At 56.4% G+C, this 17,137-nt stretch overlaps 1 protein-coding gene across 1 annotated transcript; it reads right to left on the reverse strand.

The window, feature by feature from the left end:
- Positions 1 to 269: 269 nt before the first annotated feature.
- GDF6 (growth differentiation factor 6) lies at positions 270 to 16,318 on the reverse strand (the record flags this gene model as incomplete). Its single annotated transcript, XM_079722310.1, has 2 exons — positions 270 to 1,231; positions 15,895 to 16,318. 2 exons carry the CDS (start codon positions 16,316 to 16,318, stop codon positions 270 to 272), a joined length of 1,386 nt encoding a protein of 461 aa, XP_079578436.1.
- Positions 16,319 to 17,137: the final 819 nt, after the last annotated feature.

The raw sequence follows: 17,137 nt of genomic DNA on the forward strand, positions 1-17,137 counted from the left end.
ATCCAAAGCCACAATAATAAAGACAAAAACTAAAGAAATCCTCCTTGGCTTGTTTTTCCAGGGTGGCCGGGCAAGGTGTGAAAAGCCGTCTCTCCCTCTGGGCTGGCAGGTGGAAGGTTCTGGAAAGGCGGAACTCCCTGGTCTCCCACCCGGCTGAAAGCCCAGGCCGTTGCCCCACTCTCTGCCTCGTCCAAGGCTAGCTCCTCCTCCGCCTCTCTGCAGTCAGGCCTCCCCAGCGGTCCCGGGCCAAGGCGGCAGGGAAGGCGCCGCTACCTGCAGCCACAGGACTCCACCACCATGTCCTCATACTGCTTGTAGACCACGTTATTGCCCGCGTCGATGTACAGGATGCTGATGGGAGTCAGTTTGGTGGGCACGCAGCAGCTGGGCGGGGTAGAGCCGGGGTCCATGGAGTTCATCAGCGTCTGGATGATGGCGTGGTTGGTGGGCTCCAGGTGCGAGCGCAACGGGAAGTCGCACACGCCTTCGCAGTGGTAGGCCTCGTACTCCAGGGGCGCGATAATCCAGTCGTCCCAGCCCAGCTCCTTGAAGTTCACGTGCAGGGGCTTCTTGCTGCAGCGCAGCCTCGACTTCTTGCCGTGCCGCTTGCCGTGGCGGCTGGCGAAGGCTGTGCGCCGCCGCCGCCGGCCGGGCGAGGGCAGCCAAGACCCGGCGTCTGGGGTGCCCGACGGCGGCGGCCACGACCCCTCGGCGCCCGCGCCCGGGCCCGCAACCTCGGCCGAGCCCAGCTGCTCGCGCATCTCGGCGAACAGGTTCTTGCGCTGGGATCGGGTGAACACCACGAGCAGAGCGCGCTCCTGGGGGGTCCGCACCCTCCGGCCGAAGCCCAGACTCCGCAGGTCTGGGGGCGGTGGCTGCTGCAGCCCCGGCGCGCGCGCCTCGGCCTCGCCGGGTCCCTGCTCGCCCCACGCGACCCGCAGCTCCAAGCACAGCTGCTCCCAGGGTTGGTGGCGCAGGCCCTGCCACACGTCGAAGACTTCCCAGCCGGCCCGGGGCGCCCCCTGCGGGTCCAGGGTCCGCGCGTCCAGCAGCAGGGGCGACAGGCAGGGGAAGAGCTGCACTTGGAGCGGCCCGGCCGGCGGCCCCCAGGGCGCTGCGGGCGCCTGGCGAAAGAGCCGCAGCTCCGCGCCCACCAGCTCTTCTTTGTCTGAGAGCGTGGACACATCAAACAAATACTTCTGTCTCCGGAGAGGAGTGTGCGAGAGATCGTCTGCGAGATAAAAAATAATTACAGTCAGTTTCACTTAAGAGGGAGATCAGCCCGGTGCTCTGCGGCCGCCCCTGGGAGGAAAAGGGCGGGGAGGGAACGGGACAGGCCGGTAGGGGTCCAGCTCGGCCCGCCCGGGGCTGACCACCCCGCCTCCCCGCCCGGCGGTGCGCGGCAAAGAAGGGGAGGGCACCAGGGCGGCCCCCTCCTCCCCTTCAGCCCGGTACTCCCTGGGCGGAAGTCGGTGGCTGCTGGAGTGGCGGCCGCGGCGGCGGCCTCCCGGGTTTTCCCCCAGGAGCCTATGTAACCACTAATGTGCCCTTTGTGGTCGCAGCCCGGCCCGCATTCCCCCAGACCTCCTCTCGGCTGGCTCATTCTCATCATTCACGTCTCGGTTCAAATGTCACCTCCTCCGAAAGGCCATGCTCGACCACCCTGATCTAAAGTAGCCTCCCTCGGTCACTATCACGGGACCCTGGTTTATTATCTTCACGGCACTTAGCACTATCTACAATGACCTCGTTTATATTTGTCTCCTTAGCGGTCTGTCTTTCCCAGCGTAAGCCCGCCCTTCTCCAACAGCAGCGCATAGGAGCTAGGACCCTGTCCTGTCCATCTGGCTCACCGCAACGGCTACAGGCCTGCTCGACCTAGGATACACGCTGGTCAGTAAGTGGGAAACATCTAGAGCAGTCATTCTCAGTCTACCACCTAGAGAATTTTGAAATTACCAGCGCCGGGGTATGCTTCAGCCAACTGAATCAATACCTGAGGACAGGGCCTGGATATTGGACCTTTGTTGCGGTTTGTTAGCTTTGGTTTTTTTAAGGTCCAAGTTGATTTGAAGGTGCAGCCCTAGTTGAGACCCACGGGTCTGGGAGAAGATGCCGCCCAGCAGGCAGTTTTGCTGAAGCGTTTAGGCCCAGGACAAAGTTGATACAATGGGGAGCTGCAATGCGATTTCTTTCTTTTTAAAATTCATCAGCCACTTAACAAACAAAAGAGCAGGGAGGCTTTCAGAAGTCTGCAGAGGGGCAAATGAACCAACACAAACACAAGGCATCTCTCCATTGAGAAGATCCTGCAGCCAATGAGAAATAAATATATCAGTAAGGAGAAAACCGAAGCCACACACACACACACACACACACACACACACACACACACAGTGACATTCTCCCCTCCCCCACCCACCCAATCTGAAATCTTCTTGCTTTGCAACTAATCCTGAAGATAAAATTTTTGGTTACCACTGAGAGAAAGAATGGGGACACATGGAGGGGGAACAATAACAGGCTTTTAAATCCAAGGCGAATTCTTGGGGACCCAGGCAAAACTGGACTGGACTTCTTTTTTGACACATTTGTGCATGAAGCCAACCCCACTTCAATGTGCAAGGCGGAAAGCTAACCAGATTTTCTTGGGCTGCCTTCTCATAAAATATTTACAACCCAGCAAATACAAAAATCCCCAAAGCCCCTAGCTTTCCCCAGAAGCTAGTAAAGTTTGGGTAGATTTCAATAGTAAAAGTGTCACCGGGTCCCAGGTCCGACCCTCACTGCCTGTCCAGATGTAGCCCCAGGGCACTGGATCTGGAGCCTCAGCCACACCCAGTTCCCACTCTGGGCTGACCGCCGGGCGGCTGCCTCACTCTAACACACAAGTCCCGACCTGAGACGGAGCTGTGGGAAGGGTTAGAGAGGTGAAAAGGGAAAAGCTGCTGGAGGCAGTTGATTTATGGAAGCCAAGACCTTCAAACCGACCAGGGCACATTAAAATCAGTGGGAATTCAGCACACTTTCTTCTCCTCCTTTAAAGAAACCTGTGTCTGACAACATTCAACCACCACCCAGATCTCTGGACCTATTGCCTGAGGCTTCACTTTCCTGGCTCTCATGTTTCTCTCCCCCCAAACTGAGGATGTGGTGAGAGGGACAAACCTAAGGCACTTGCTGCACCAGCTAAATGTCATGAGGGCTGACATATTTTTCACCTTTTACCCATGAGCACAGATCAGTTCTGCAAGGTAGGTACTCATATTGTTCCAATTTTACAGATGGGAAAACCAAGGCTTGGAGAAAATAATTACCAAAGTCCCACAACTAATAAATGGTCATATTGGGACCCAAACCTAGGTCCGTTTAATTTCAGAGTTGGAACATTTAGCCTGTAAGCCCCATTGCCTGTCCATTAGAGTCCAAGTCCCGGAGCTGAGGCAACCAGGAGTGACCAGGGTACAAGGGATGGAGGATACAGTCCCGACTGTATTTTCAGGGCTTGCTAGGAATAAAACCTGGGCTCCTTTAGGAAATCATTTCCATCTCTGCTTATATAACTCTTGAGACAGTCTGTCACTGGTTGGAGAGCACTAGGCAGGTGTAAAGGAATTTATTTATTTCTCTCTCATGCAACACGGAGAAATCAGCCTGCTTTTGTTTTCATTCTTTTTTTTTAAAGTGTGGGCTAATAAATGGTCTGCACAGCTGAGTCACATTTCTCTAGTCCTCGAGAGTGGTCAAAACAGAGGAAAGCATCTGTAAAAAGAGGGCTCCACGGGTTCTGCAGCCTTGGGATTTCGCACGATTTTTCTAGCAAGATCAGCCTGCTCTTACTCTTTTCAGGGCTCGGGGGAAAAAGTGCAAATGAGGCTTCAGCCTGTATCCTGCTCTCTTTTCTTCCCATGCCGGCTCCATTCCACAGTTCGAGGGGTCTTACCTGCATGCATGTGGACACCCTTGCCCACAGGTCCAAGCTTCCCAGGCTACAGGGGCACACATCAGCGATGTGACACACCCTTAGGAGGACAGACCCAAAGAAGAAACTGCCCAGGCCTTGGAAGTGGGCTCAGGGCTCTTTGAGCAAGAACTCTGTGGCTCAGGTACCAGACTAGAGCAGTAGCTCTCAAAGCCAGTGAACCTGCAGTGGTCCCTAAAACTGCATCATCAGCATTACACAGGAACTTGTTAGAAAGGCAGATTCTCTTGGGCCCCAGAGGTTTGTAGCAGGGCCCAGAATTTGCATTTCTCCTCAGTTCCCAGGAGATGTTGATTCTGCTGGTTGGAGACCCCACTATAAGAACCACGAATCTAGATAAGCACATTTCCTTGACCTTGACTCTTCAGATTCCCCACCAGGTGGGGAGGGCACCATGGGAGGTGGGAACAAAACAGGGCCCTGGGGCCCCAAAGCACTGGGCCCAAGACAGGATCTAAGGCAATGCTCACCAGAACCAAGTCCCTGTTGCTCTCTGTTCCTTCCTGCTCCTCACAGCCACCTCCACATTTTTTCACTCTTTCAGCCACATGTACTCTCAACTGGGTCTCCAGAACCTCTAACGCATGAGTGTGGCTGCTCTGTGCAGCTCCCCTACAGACCACATTCTCCACCTGTCTGGACCTGCTCTGGAGGCATGCATCACAGAAATAGCCCAGAGGAGGCATCCAACCTGGGGAGTGCTCACACCATCCACTGTGACCCTGCAGACACTCTGCCTGCTGACCTGGCATTCACAAGGCCTGGCCCTGCTGCCATGGCCATCTGTGGGTAGGAAGCCAGTTCTTCACACCTTCTCCCACAAGCCTCCTCTCCCATTAAGTCCTGTATAAAAGAGAGCTGATGTCATCAAGTGACACTCTCTCCCATCCTCTTGCCTAGAAACAGGTAGTTTTCATTTCAGAATCTGTTGGTGGCACCTTCTCACATCCTGGAAGTCAGTCTTATGCTTCAGGCCTTTAAATTGAAATTGATCAGTAATAAATCATGGGAGCTATCTTTTTTGCTTTTTATCTGTATCAACCTGGTCTGTTACAGCTTGGCTTACACCCAGGTTAATTCAGGGTTTGCTGAGTATTAGACATAGAGACCCCTCAAGTTTTAATCGCTGGATTTGTGCTTATCAGCTTGCTCTGGTGGGTGGGCAGAGGAAGGAGGGGTGGAGAGAAGAAGAGAACAAACCACCTTCATATTTGAAGAAAATTCTTCATAAATAGGTCAGCCTTTTATAAGTTAAGGGCAAGTCGGTTAAAGGTTAGGAGCACCTCAAACATATACATTTGGTGTGGAATCGATTAAAAAAATAAAATAAAAATTTAAAAGGAAAGCAAATAAGGGAACGAGAACGAATCACTTCAAGGTAGGGACTATCACGCCCATTTTAAACGAGGAAACTGGCTTAGAAAGGTACGTGGCTGGAGGAAGCTAAGAAGCAAACACCAGATCGTAAAGAAAAGGATGCCTGCGGCGCCTAAGTCCGGACACCCCGGGAACCGCGCCCCCGGGAAGGCGGCGTAAGGGTTACGGTTGCTCAGCTGCAGGACCCGAGCCTCGCCGCCCACACGCGCTCCTCCAGCTCGGGGCGGCTCCCCCGCGCCCCGCTGCAGATGGCTTCCGAAAACCCGAATCGTCCTTCGGTTTGGGGCGGAAAGGCCGCGCACTGCATTTTTCCCCAAGACGTCTTGAGATACGTACGCAGCTTGAGGTCCCTCTTGAGAGTCCTGGTTGAATTGTGTGTCACTCGCTGGCCCCGAGGGCTCCCCCGAGCTCCAGTTCCCCCGACCCCCAAGGCCCTTTGCGCCCAGACCCTGGGCTCCCCAACGCTGCTAAGCGCGTGTTCCGCTCGCGTCCTCTGAATTCGCAGTGACCTGAGCGGCCACTCGTGGGCGCCTGGCCGGGCCCCACACGCCTCCACCCGCCGCCCCACAACGCGGCCCGCTGCACGTCCTCCGAAGGCACATCCTCCAGCGAAGGGCTGCGGCTCAGAAAGCCGAGATGAAAGGGGGGCCCTCCCACCCCTATTCCCACCCCTACTCCCCTAGGTGGGGATGGAGGAGGGGCGTATAATCACCCGTCTTCGCAAAGGAAACTCCAGATGTCTGCAGCTCAGCCTTTCCCCCATCCTCAAAAGCATCCCTGGATGCTTCTGGGCATGCCTTTGTGCTGGGCTCAGGGTTTGGGTGGCCTCCCTCCGTGAATCCTCACCGAGAGCGTCCGAGGCCCGTCGTACTGTTACACTCTTTTATAGGTGACGGAGCGGGCTCCGAGAGGCGTCTTCACTTGCCCAATGTCTTGCAGCTTGGCAGGGACACTATTTGCAGGTCTTTATTCCAACCGAGGCCCTCAGACCTGAGGCCACGCCCCTCTTACAGGGCTCTGATTTGGCGGTGAAGCAAAGAGGGAGGGAGGACACCAGACACACGTCCATCACCAACGCCGTCAACACAAAGGGAGCTGGGTTCTGCCAGGAATTCTTTTTTCCTTTACTGGAAGTAAGAAGACCTCCAAGCAGGGAATTCATAGCTAGGTTTGGAGTCACTTCTTCCCAAGTCCCTCAGCCCTGAGGGTGCCCTGAGGTGCCACAAAGTCCACAAGTTGGAAATAGAGTCAGTTGTACTGGGTGAGTAAAAATGAGTCACCAGCCCTGTCTCCTCTGGGGTATGAAGGTCTCTGAGTCATTTGTGCTCCAACTACGACCCTCTTCCGGGACAGTGATCTCCTGGGCATCCCCCTGTACTCTTGTCCTGCGCCCTGCCTCCACTGAGACCTGAGTCTTGCAAACTGCTGAGCATCCCCCTGAGGTGCAGAATCAGGACACCACCCACACAATTCACCCTTTCTGGGGTGTTTTTGCTCACATCCAGTACGATCATAACAGCAAACACTGGTGTAAGTCCTTACTATGTGCTGGGCATGATCTAAATTCTCAACTTATAATAAGTCGTTTAAGCTTCAAAACGACCTATGGAAAAAAGAAAAGATATCATTGTTATGTTACGGATCACAAAACTAAAACACAGAGAGCTCAAGGTAACTTGTCCAAGATAGAGGTAGATGCAGCAGTCTGGTTCCAGTATCTGTGCCACCACCCTGGACATCCCAGCCCCTGATCTTTGTGTCTGGTAGAGACCCTGAGAAGGCTCCAGTTCTTTCATGCTGCCATGAATTTGGGGAGGGCATCAACCCCTGATCTCCAAGTGTCAATCACTTCCTAATCAGCAGAATTGAAGGGATGCCAACAATTGGACTTTTGAAGGAGAATTTCCAAGGAAACAAATTTCTCATCTGCAAAATTAGAATATAAGGCCAGCTCACAGTCACTGAGGGAAGGGTGGCAAATGAGATAGAGTAGAAAAGACATCTGAAGATGTGTGCAAATGTTAGCTACTACTGACAACATGGAAGGAGCATAGGAATCCTGAGTCTGAGAGGCATAGATTTGAGTCCTGCCCTGTAACTTATTGGCTGGGTGGCCTTGGATGGACCGGGTCACATAATCTTTCCCAGCCTCATATACCTCATCTGGAAAATGGGAGGATGACCCCCACTTTGCAGAGTCATTGTAAAGATCAGAGTCAAGGCAACCAGAGCAGGCTGTGCATGACAGACAGAAGCATCCAGTGAATGCAGCCAATATTACTGTAACTACCTATGGCCAGGTAGGGGGCCAGGTAGGGGGAAGATACACCTGTCCTCCTCTTGGCCTTCTTTGAGGAGATGCAATCCAGTTCTTCCCACAGGATTTGCAGAAGTGAGTGGAGGAGAGGTGCTGGGAAGAGGGGTTAAGAGAGAAGCAATGGCTTCCAGCAAAGGGCAAGGCCCATAGGGGTTTCAGCTCCACCCCCATCACCTTGCTCCTTCTCATTCCCCAGGCCTTATCCACTGCTCTGGTCCCTCCTACAATGCCAGGTGAACAAATGACCTCCAGCCAGAACCTCGTCAAGGACAGGGCCCTCCTTGTAGGGTCCCTCCTCTGGGGTTAGCCCATATGTGAACCCCTTTGGCTCCGGGCAGCTGAAGCCCCGAGAGGCCTGGTGGCTGATCTCCTTGCCCCACCTGTCCTACTTTTCCACTGGCACCCTCGTGGGCAGGAAATGTCCACGGAGCCATTGTAGGGTGCGGCGGGGGGTGTTCCCTATGTTTTTCAGCCTGCGGGTTGGAGGGGAGCAGGGTGGTAGCAGTGAGTGACCCCTCGGGCTGCAGTGTCAGGGGCGGCGGCATCGCAGTCCCACAGAAGTTCCCGGGCCCGGTGCCTCCCACCATACAGTCACCGCCCCCACTTCTTTCTAGGTCTCTTGGCTTCCCCAGTGTTTTCCCCAATAGCTTGCCCTGAATTTCCCAGCTTCTTTCCTCCTTTCAAAGACCAGAAACGCCCACGGGAAGTCCTCCACAGAGGACTTTTCCACCCTCTTTCCAAAGCCTGGCAGATCCCTGCCTTCCTCCCTGTCTCGAGCCTGGGCTTGTGAACCACACAGAATTCATCGAGTCTGGTGGCCCGCCTGGATCCCACAGAGAAACCTCAAAGTTCCCACAGCAAGTTCTGACTCAGCCAGCGGCAAACCAATGAGGCTGGGAGGGGGAGAGAAGGGGAACCCCGATTTCCACCCGACTGGGAACAACTCCACGCTCCTAGGGAGCCGCAGCACCGCCTTCAGTAACGCAGCTCTCTGGCAGGAGATGGGCCAGCCCTCTACTCTGAGCTCTGGGCGCTGGGCACCCCCAGCAGGAGTCGGAAGGCACCTCCAAGAGACTCCTTTTGTCTTTCTAGGACGAAACGGATTCATTTACAAAGTAGTTTCCACGCACTTGGTGCGAACTCTCATGGCCTCTCAGGGGCTCAAGAGCCAGAGACGCAAAGCCCAGATCAAGGACACTTCACCAGGCGACTCTTTTCACTGGCATCCCACCCTGGGCTCTTGACCACAGTGGCCCAAATCTTAATTTGACACCACTGCAGATGAAATCCAAATAGAAGCTGGTGACACCCCTCACGCTGGAGCCTCTCTCCCCACCTTTCGGCTGCAGCCAAGCAGCCTGTGCCTGGCGTCCTAGGCTGCAGCATCCCTGCAGGTCGCTGCCTTCTCTTGGAACCTCGGGAGCAGGGCCCGGACCTGGTTGATTTACCCGAGGTCGCCCTCCCTGCAGTGTCGACCTGTAGGGTCACCTGGGAGCCCAGGGGAGCAAGCCAGGCCCAGCGGGGAGGGTATCACAGCCCTGAAACCGCCCTTTGGGCTAGAACATGATCGCAGCCTTTTGACTTGAGAGCTTGGAGATGAAAAGTAGAAGAAAAGGTTCCCATTTTATGTTGTTCCCCCTCCCCGACCAGTTCTGAGGTTGCAGGTGGGGAGACGGGCTCAGACTGGCGTGTGGTCAGGATATTGGACCCTCGGTGTCAAGGGGTCCTGCGCAGGAGAAACCTCAGTGATGTGTTCTGCTGGGCCGGACGCAGCTTCTGAGGAAGGGATCGCGGCAACTCAGCTCCACTGTGTTCACCTCGGGCTGACTCCCGAAATAACGTCCTAGCAAAGTGAGATTCGTGGTGGTAGCTATGGGCCATAGTCTAGCATCGTTCAATTTCCCTCCCCACTGGGCGTGGGAGCGGCGGTCAGCTGGGAAGTGAGATCGGAACTGGACCAACTTGCCTGGAAGCCAGATGTGCAAAACAGGCGCACGGGTTCTCTTCGGTTCCTACGTTATTTGGGGGGTAAGGGGGACGGGTAAACCAGCCCTGACCGACCCCAAAGCCAACCCTCTGCTCTTGCTTTCCGCTCCGCTCCAGCAGCCAGACCCGCGCCAGCCGGGGCCAGAGGCCCGCCCTTCTCCTCCACTGCAAGCCCACTCTAGGGTCCCTAAACCCTGCCCCGCCCCCAGGCGCCCGGGCCGCTCGCTGCGCAGCGCGCGCCTCTCTGCTAACGCTGGTCAGCGCCGCCCGCCCACTCCCAGCGCACCCAACCCTCGGCCCCCAGCAGCGTTAATGGACTGTCCTGGAGGGCAAGGAACAGCAACCCTGGAACCCATTAGGCCGACGAGGACCTATTTAATTCCTGTAAACAGGAGACACCATTTAACCGACATTGAGCTTAAAAATAAACAGCCAGGCTTTAAGGGCGGGGGATGGGGACTTGAGGGAGGTGGTGGATGCCAAGCAAAGAAGTGGCGCTGTGGATCCACATTCCTGTTTGCCACACCTCGCGGCCTCGGTTCGGAGCCCTTCCCGGGTCCAGAGAGCATCGCTTGAGCAGGGTTGTTCCATACCCTAAGAGTTATCGAACTAGTGTCCTTCACTTTACTCAAAAGTCCCCAGGGATTCTTGTGAATTTGCTCTGGGTCGTTTGCTGCAAGCAGAAGTCCTGGCAGGAAACGAAAGTTTTTCTTCTGCCCTGTTTCTATCAAACCATCTTTCCCCGACCTCTCTGTTCAGTTCCCTTCTCCCTCTCCCCACGCCGCCCCAGGAAGACGTCACCAATTTCAAGGAGGTGAGCCGCCAGAACCCCGAGAACCCCAGCTGGGAAAAAGCGAGTTGCACTAGGGCCTCCATCGGTGCAACGCTCTGCGTTCCCCACGGGTCCAGGCGACACGCATCCCCTCTGGTCGTAAGGGGGAGGTTTCAGGTCTTGATTCAGTTTGCGCGGGAAGGGATTCCCAAGGCCTGTCGTGGGTTGTGGCTTAGGTAATCTTTTTTTTTTTTTTTTTTTTTATGTGCAGAAACGACAAGGATGTTTGAGCACGTTTTTCGATCCCCTCCCCCACCAGCAACTCTACCGCGCAAACTCCCAGAGCTCGAGAGCCTCCCGCGCCAGGAAAAAGCTCAGTGTCCTTCTCAGATTAGTCTCCCCTGCCAAGGAAGTCCGCCCCAGAATTCCGGCGCTTCTTGCACTCTCTCTGCAGAAGACACTAGGTGTTTTTAGCTTCTTGCTAAGGCAGCCTTTGTAAGGCAACCCGTAAGGCCTTAGGGGTGGGAGTGACATTAACTGCTATTTAACAACAAGCCAGTGGCTAAGGGTTTGGTTTGTGGCCTGAAAAATGTTTTAATCATTCCAACCAGAAGAGCAGAACAAACTTCTGGTTTAAGGCTTCCTTCCCTTACCCCGGGTTTCTTATAGGACCTGCCAGTTCACCAGGTTTGAGCAGGATCCTGAACCTGGACGGCGACGCAAACCCCGCGCGGTGCTCACACCGGGCGCGTCCTCACACGCACGCACTTGAAAGCTCAGCAATCCTTTCCCAAGGCTGTTCCCTCTTTCCGGGGAAATAAAGCCTAGATTGGAACCTTCTGCCGGCTTCCTCACTTGGCCGTCTGGTCTGCATTAGTGTTTTTATAAGGGACTCAAACAAATCGAATACAAGGTCACCAAATAATTAACAGTTGTGAATTCCCTCCGTCCCCATTAAAATACTTCCCTGCTTATATTTCATTTTCCGTTTGCCAACGACAACAGGGTCCGGGCAAAAGCACCACTGCGTTGATTGCACCACTCTGCGGCCCAGGTCCACCCAGAAACACGCTGTTTTGCATGAACATGCCACACCAGACGAACTTCAATCAGGAGGGAACTATGCCGCTCTTAGAATGTCCTCCCCGTTAGCTGTCCTGCCCTGCCCCCTTGGCAATCGCGACCCAGAAGGTAAACCTAGAAGCCAACAAACAATCAGCGGCAAACTCTCCCGAGGTTCATTTCTAGGGTGTCAAATTCCTCAAGGATGTTCCGATCTCGTCTGGGTTTGTGTGTGTGTGTGGGGGGGGGTTTTTTGGTGTTTTTGTTTTTTGTGTTTTTTTTGTTATCTGTTCCCTGCTGCCTCCTTTCTGAGAGTGCTATTGTAACAATAACAACAAATATTTAAAGAGAATTCTTATTTCAAAATCATCTGGAAACCTAACTCACAGCAATATTCTTAGATTCATTTTGGTTTCTTCATCCTTAAGAGGCTTTTTTTTTCTCCCTTGTTGGAATTACATGGCGCTTCTCACTACATAAACTAAAGTCCAAGTTTTGCTTCTCTCTCCCTCTCCCTCTGTCTTACAGCCATGTTGAATTCATAGGAGTTCTCATTGTCTGCCTTTCCAGGGCCCCAGGGTTGGAGATCCAAGCCTCCTGTACTAGTGGTCTTGTGATGAGTTGTATCAGGTGCTAACTGTAATTTCTCTATATCCAACCTGGTCCATCCTGATCCTATGGCTGCACCAACACAAACATTCACACACTTTCTCATCTTCATGGATCCAAAATCATCTTGAAAGCACAATATGGAGGCATTTTTAAAGGTCAGGGATAAGGCAGTTTGTGCCTTTTACAGGGAGTACAAAGAAGAAGCAAGGCACAGCACCCCTGAATCTAAAGTTTCACTCCAACTCCTAACTGGGTCGTAAGAGATTACAGAGGAATATTAGACGGGGTGGGAAATCTGTCAACTTTTTCCATTTCTGCTTCTGGCCACCATCCTTTAGAAACCCCCTCACTCTTACCCTACCCATGTAGTGCCATAGGTAACTATGCAGGGGCTGGAACTGGATATGTGCTTCAGCCCTCACTAGCTGTGTGACCTTGAACAACTTGCTTAACCTCTCTGTCTTCCTTAACTCACCTGTAAAACAGGGACTGTAGCGTTTTCTTCCCCGGGTGTGGGGGGGTGTTGTTAGAATTAAATGAAATAATTCATGTAACAAATGTTAGCCCAGTACTTGGTACACAGTAAGTGCTCAACATGTCAATATATCTTAGTTATTATTATTACCCTTAGTTGTTTGGAGAGCGAACCGAAAGGGGAGACATATTTTTTTTAACTTGCAGTAAGGTCTCCTCTTCACGGGGCTTGGGAGAAGGAGGCACGGGCTGAGGCAGTACAGAACACGCAGTCTTTATAGACCTAAAGCGCTCTTCATTCATTCACAATGGACAGAGTTTACCCTGCTCTCCCACTCTTAAAAGCAAGCTTTAGGTGTAATGTCTGGGGTCCCGGGGTTCCCGGGTGAGGAAGGCTTTTTACAGATACTGTACTGTACGTAAGTAGCTCATGCCTCACGAGAGGATTTCAGGATTCCTTCCGTTTTCTTTGCTCCTCCCCCCTGAGGGACCCCTGCTTCTCGAAGCCAAGCCTGCCACACTCGACGGCGATTTAAACATCCCCGAGGCAAGGCGCCAAGTTAGAGCGGCTGGCCCAGCTCTCAGTTGGCCGCCTCTCTTACCTCCTTGTCCTGCCTTCCACGGCTGGGGGAGGGGATGCTGGAAGGTCTGGCGCAGTTTAAGAGTCCCCACGTGAGAGGGGCGGAAGTCCTCGCCAGGAGTCGGGGATGCGCGGCTGGCGGGTCCCTTCCATCACGGGAGACTAGACACCATTTGATGTGTTATGACATGAACCCTCAATTAGATCGCTGAGTTGAAACACTCCAATCAGGGGCCCGATGCTAAGCAAGCCCCGGAAGGTCCAGCCCGAGGTCACCGCCGGTGACACATCAAATCAAAATCAGTGAGAGAGAAAGTGAGGCTTTCCCTTTATCAAGCTGGGGCTGTGGCCCGCAACATACCCCCTCCTCTGCGCGCGCCCTCCAGCCCGCGGCTTCGCACTCCTTCGCCCCAGCGCGGCGGGCACAGCCTTCGCGGTCAACCAACTACGTTTCTTCGCGTTTTCTGGGAACCGGAGGGCGTGGAGGAGACCGCGCCTCTGAAGCTACGGTCCAGGTGGTCACGCCGCGCCTCCTCCGGCGGGGGACCGCGTTCGGGAATGGAAGCCGGACGTCTGGATCTCGGTTCGGCTAGCTTAGAGAGCTTGGCTCGGAAACTGAGCGCCCCCGCCCCCAAACCTGGGCGCGCAGCCAGTCCCCTCCCTACCTCCGGCGCCCCGGGGGCGCCCAGCGCGGTGCCCGCGGACAGGCTGCTGCAGCGCGAGCCAGGGTGAAGCGAACCAGCCTCTGCGCCGGACCTGGAGCCCCCAGAGACCTCCCACACTTGCCCCAACGCCGCAGGCTTCGGTAGACGCCTCCCAGCCGCCCGCAGGGTCCTTTGGTCCCGTGCCAAACTCACAGGGCGCAACTTACGAGTTAGGGGGTGTCCGCTTGGGGGAGGGGCGGAGGTTCTGGCCGCTTCCCGTGGGGAGAAGAAAATGCGCGCCCAACCGCCCGCCACCCTGGGCCTGCGGGATTTCTTCCCTTGGGGAAAGGCCTCTAGAGTACTTTTCTCTGTGCTTCCTTACACTCTCGACTAGGCAAGTCTAGGGTAGCCTTCGAGAAGGGTATTAGAGAAGGCGAACGATAAACAGAAGATTTAGAGGGAGAGAAACAACAGAGTCAGGGAGAGGGGTGGAGGTGGGGAGAAGGCGAGCTGCGCTGGCAGCAGGGAGGCCGGGCCCCCAGGTGCAGCGCTACGAAGAAGCCGCTTGTATTTGCCAGGGTGACTTTAACAGTTGTAAAATCACCATAAAATACCTGGCGTTAATTTGCCGCCCAGACTTTTCAGCAGCTTGTGAACCTCGCTGACCTCGGGCTGCAGCCGCGAACCGAGCGTGGGCGGGACCCACGCCCGCAAGGAAGGCGGCTGCAAGGGAGGGGGCTCGGGGGCTGAAGCCTGGGAAAAGCCCGAGGCTCGGGGCCGTTAGCCTGCTCTGTAAAGCTTCGAGGGCGTGCAAGTGCCCCCAAGGCAGTCGGAGCAGAGCAGTCCGAACCCCCGTGCTCGCCGGTTCCTGGGAGACCCCCCTTTCACTGACCTGGAAGTGGGAGGCAGGGAAGGCGTCCGAGCCGAGGAGCTAAGTCCGGGCAGGGTGGCGGAGTGGATAGATGCCCAAATCGCTTTTATCTCCTCCGTCCTTTCTTCTCGCCCCCTACCTCCCGTTTGCCCTTCCTTTGCTTTTTCTCCCTTCCTTACTGCCTCCTTCTACGGTATTGTCTCTTCTCTTTAGGAACTGAGGTCCCGGCGCCTGCAGCGCGAGGTTCTCTCCAAGGCTGCAGACCAACGCAGGTGGCAGGGAGGGGGCGCAGGGGTTTCCGCAGACTCCCACACATGCACCCGCGCCCACAGAGGGGACCAAAGACGGGGCCCCTGGTAGAAGCGCAGAGAGAGGAGAGTTGCCTGGCTCAGAAAGGTGAACGAGCACACCCAGGCACCCATGTGAGCTAAGTACCAACAACCCCCCAAATATAGCTCACTTGCCCCTGCCCCCGGCCCGCCCTGCCAGTGGCTGCCGCTGCCTCTGCAGAAATGACTCTGTTGCGGCCCCAGAGTGGCCGAGAGCGCGCTGCAGGAGCAAAAAAAAAAAAAAAAAAGCCCGAGGGCGCGGGGTTCCTACGCGGCTGACCATCCCCACGTCCAGCGCGGGGACGAGCCGGGTAGCCGGGCAGCGGCTGGGCCAGGGCACTGCCAGACGCAAATCGCGGACTCGCTTCTTCGACCGCGGAACTCTCTTCTGCCGGCTTTTCCCGGAGCGGATGGGAGCTCGGGGCTTTCCAGCGCTCACTCAGGCCCCTGGGCCGCTCGGTCCGCCCGGCAGCTCCGGCCTTGGACCGCGCACCCGGTACAACCAGTGACCCCTTGCCATGGGTTCCCAGTCCCCGTCGCGATCCCTCTGCAGCCCCGGTCATTTGCCCGCTACCTCCCGCCCTCCACGCTTCCTCCACCAGCCACCAGACGTGCGGCCGCCACGCTCCTTTCTGCACAAGGCAAAAGGAAGAAGAAGGAAGGAAGGGAGAGAGAAAGCGAGGCAGGGGGGATTGCACACTGGAATAAAGTCTGCAGCCGCATTCGGAAACTTACTTAGGCTTGAGAAAAACTGTTTAAGAAAAGAAAGGGGGAGGTATCCAGAGCGGGAAGGGGATTCACAAGTGCAGCCTCCTGCCAGAGCCGGAGCTGTGCCCTGGCTGCGGAGCTCCAGGGAGAAAGGAGTCGGGCGTCTTCTTTGCCACTTACCTAGTCCCCTGTCTACAAAGCTAGTGATCGTATTAGCCGACTTGGAAGACTGGAAAAAGCTGGCATTGATGCCCAGCTTCTCGGCGATGGAGTAAGTCCTGTAGATTGACAGCATGTACTCGTGGGGCACCACGCGCGGGCCCCTGCCCGGAGGCTCCTGAGCCTCGGGCTGCTGTGGCGGCCGCCGCCGGGGCTCCTCCTGCGGCCTCGGCTGTGGCTCCTGCCGCCCCAGGGGCGCCCGGGCCGTGGCACTCTCTCGCGACGCCCGCGGCATCTTCCCTTCCTTGCGGCTTCGCATTCCCTTGGCGGAGCCCAGCTGGGCGGACGACGAGGTGGATGAGATGGAAGCTTGCTGGAAACCGGGCAAATCCCACAGGAAACTGATGAGGAAGACGGCCGAGAGCAGGACCCTGGGGGTATCCATGGCGAGCGGCTCCCCGAGAGGCGGCGGCGCGGGTCGCGAGGGGCGCGGAGCGGCTGGACAGCGGCCGGGGCCCGGCTCCTCGGGCGGACTCGGAGTGCGAGGAGCCGGGTCCCAGCCACACAAACCCCGGCCCTGCCACGCCCCCTCCCGCCCCTCGCCGGGAGGGGAGGGGTGGGGAGGGAGGGGAGGGGAGGGGAGGGGAGCCGAGGGTGGGAGGAGAGGCCGGGTGGTGCGGGCAGGAGGTGTGGGGGAGAGGGGCCGCTGTGGGCCGGGGTGGCAGGGGGACGCAGCGCCCCCGCGGGACGTGCGAGGGGTTGCCAGGCGGTGCGCGCAGAGCGGGCCTGGAGCGCCGGGCAGGGGTAGGCGGGCGAGGCCGCCCGGCGGCGAGGAAGCCACGGGCATCCGCAGCGCCAGAGCCCCCCTAGCACTGTTCGAAGCTCGGTCCCTCCGTAGCGCTCCGCCGGCTCTCGGTCTTCCCCAACCTCCTCCACTTTGCTGGGAGCGTGCGGCCCCGGAGGAGGGAAGCGGCGGCGGCGCCCCCCCAGGGACAGCTCGGAGCAGGCGCCTCAGCAGCCGACTGCGCGCCGGCTCCGGGCGGTGGTACCTTCCTTCCTCGGCCCCAACCTCCAGGCCAGTTGATCGCTCCCTTCAAGGGCCAGTCCAGGACCAGGGAAGCCTCGCCGCGCGCCAGGCGTAGGGCCCAGCCCAGAACAGCCCCATTCTCTCGGTGGGGTACCGCTCTCCACAAAGACAGGGCGTCTGTTCCCGACCCTCGAGGTCAGGCAAAGGCCACGAGTCTTTAGAGTCTGGATGGATGCT

Source organism: Hyperoodon ampullatus, assembly GCF_949752795.1.
Source record: "Hyperoodon ampullatus genome assembly, chromosome: 17".
Taxonomy (NCBI): Eukaryota; Metazoa; Chordata; class Mammalia; order Artiodactyla; family Ziphiidae; genus Hyperoodon; species Hyperoodon ampullatus.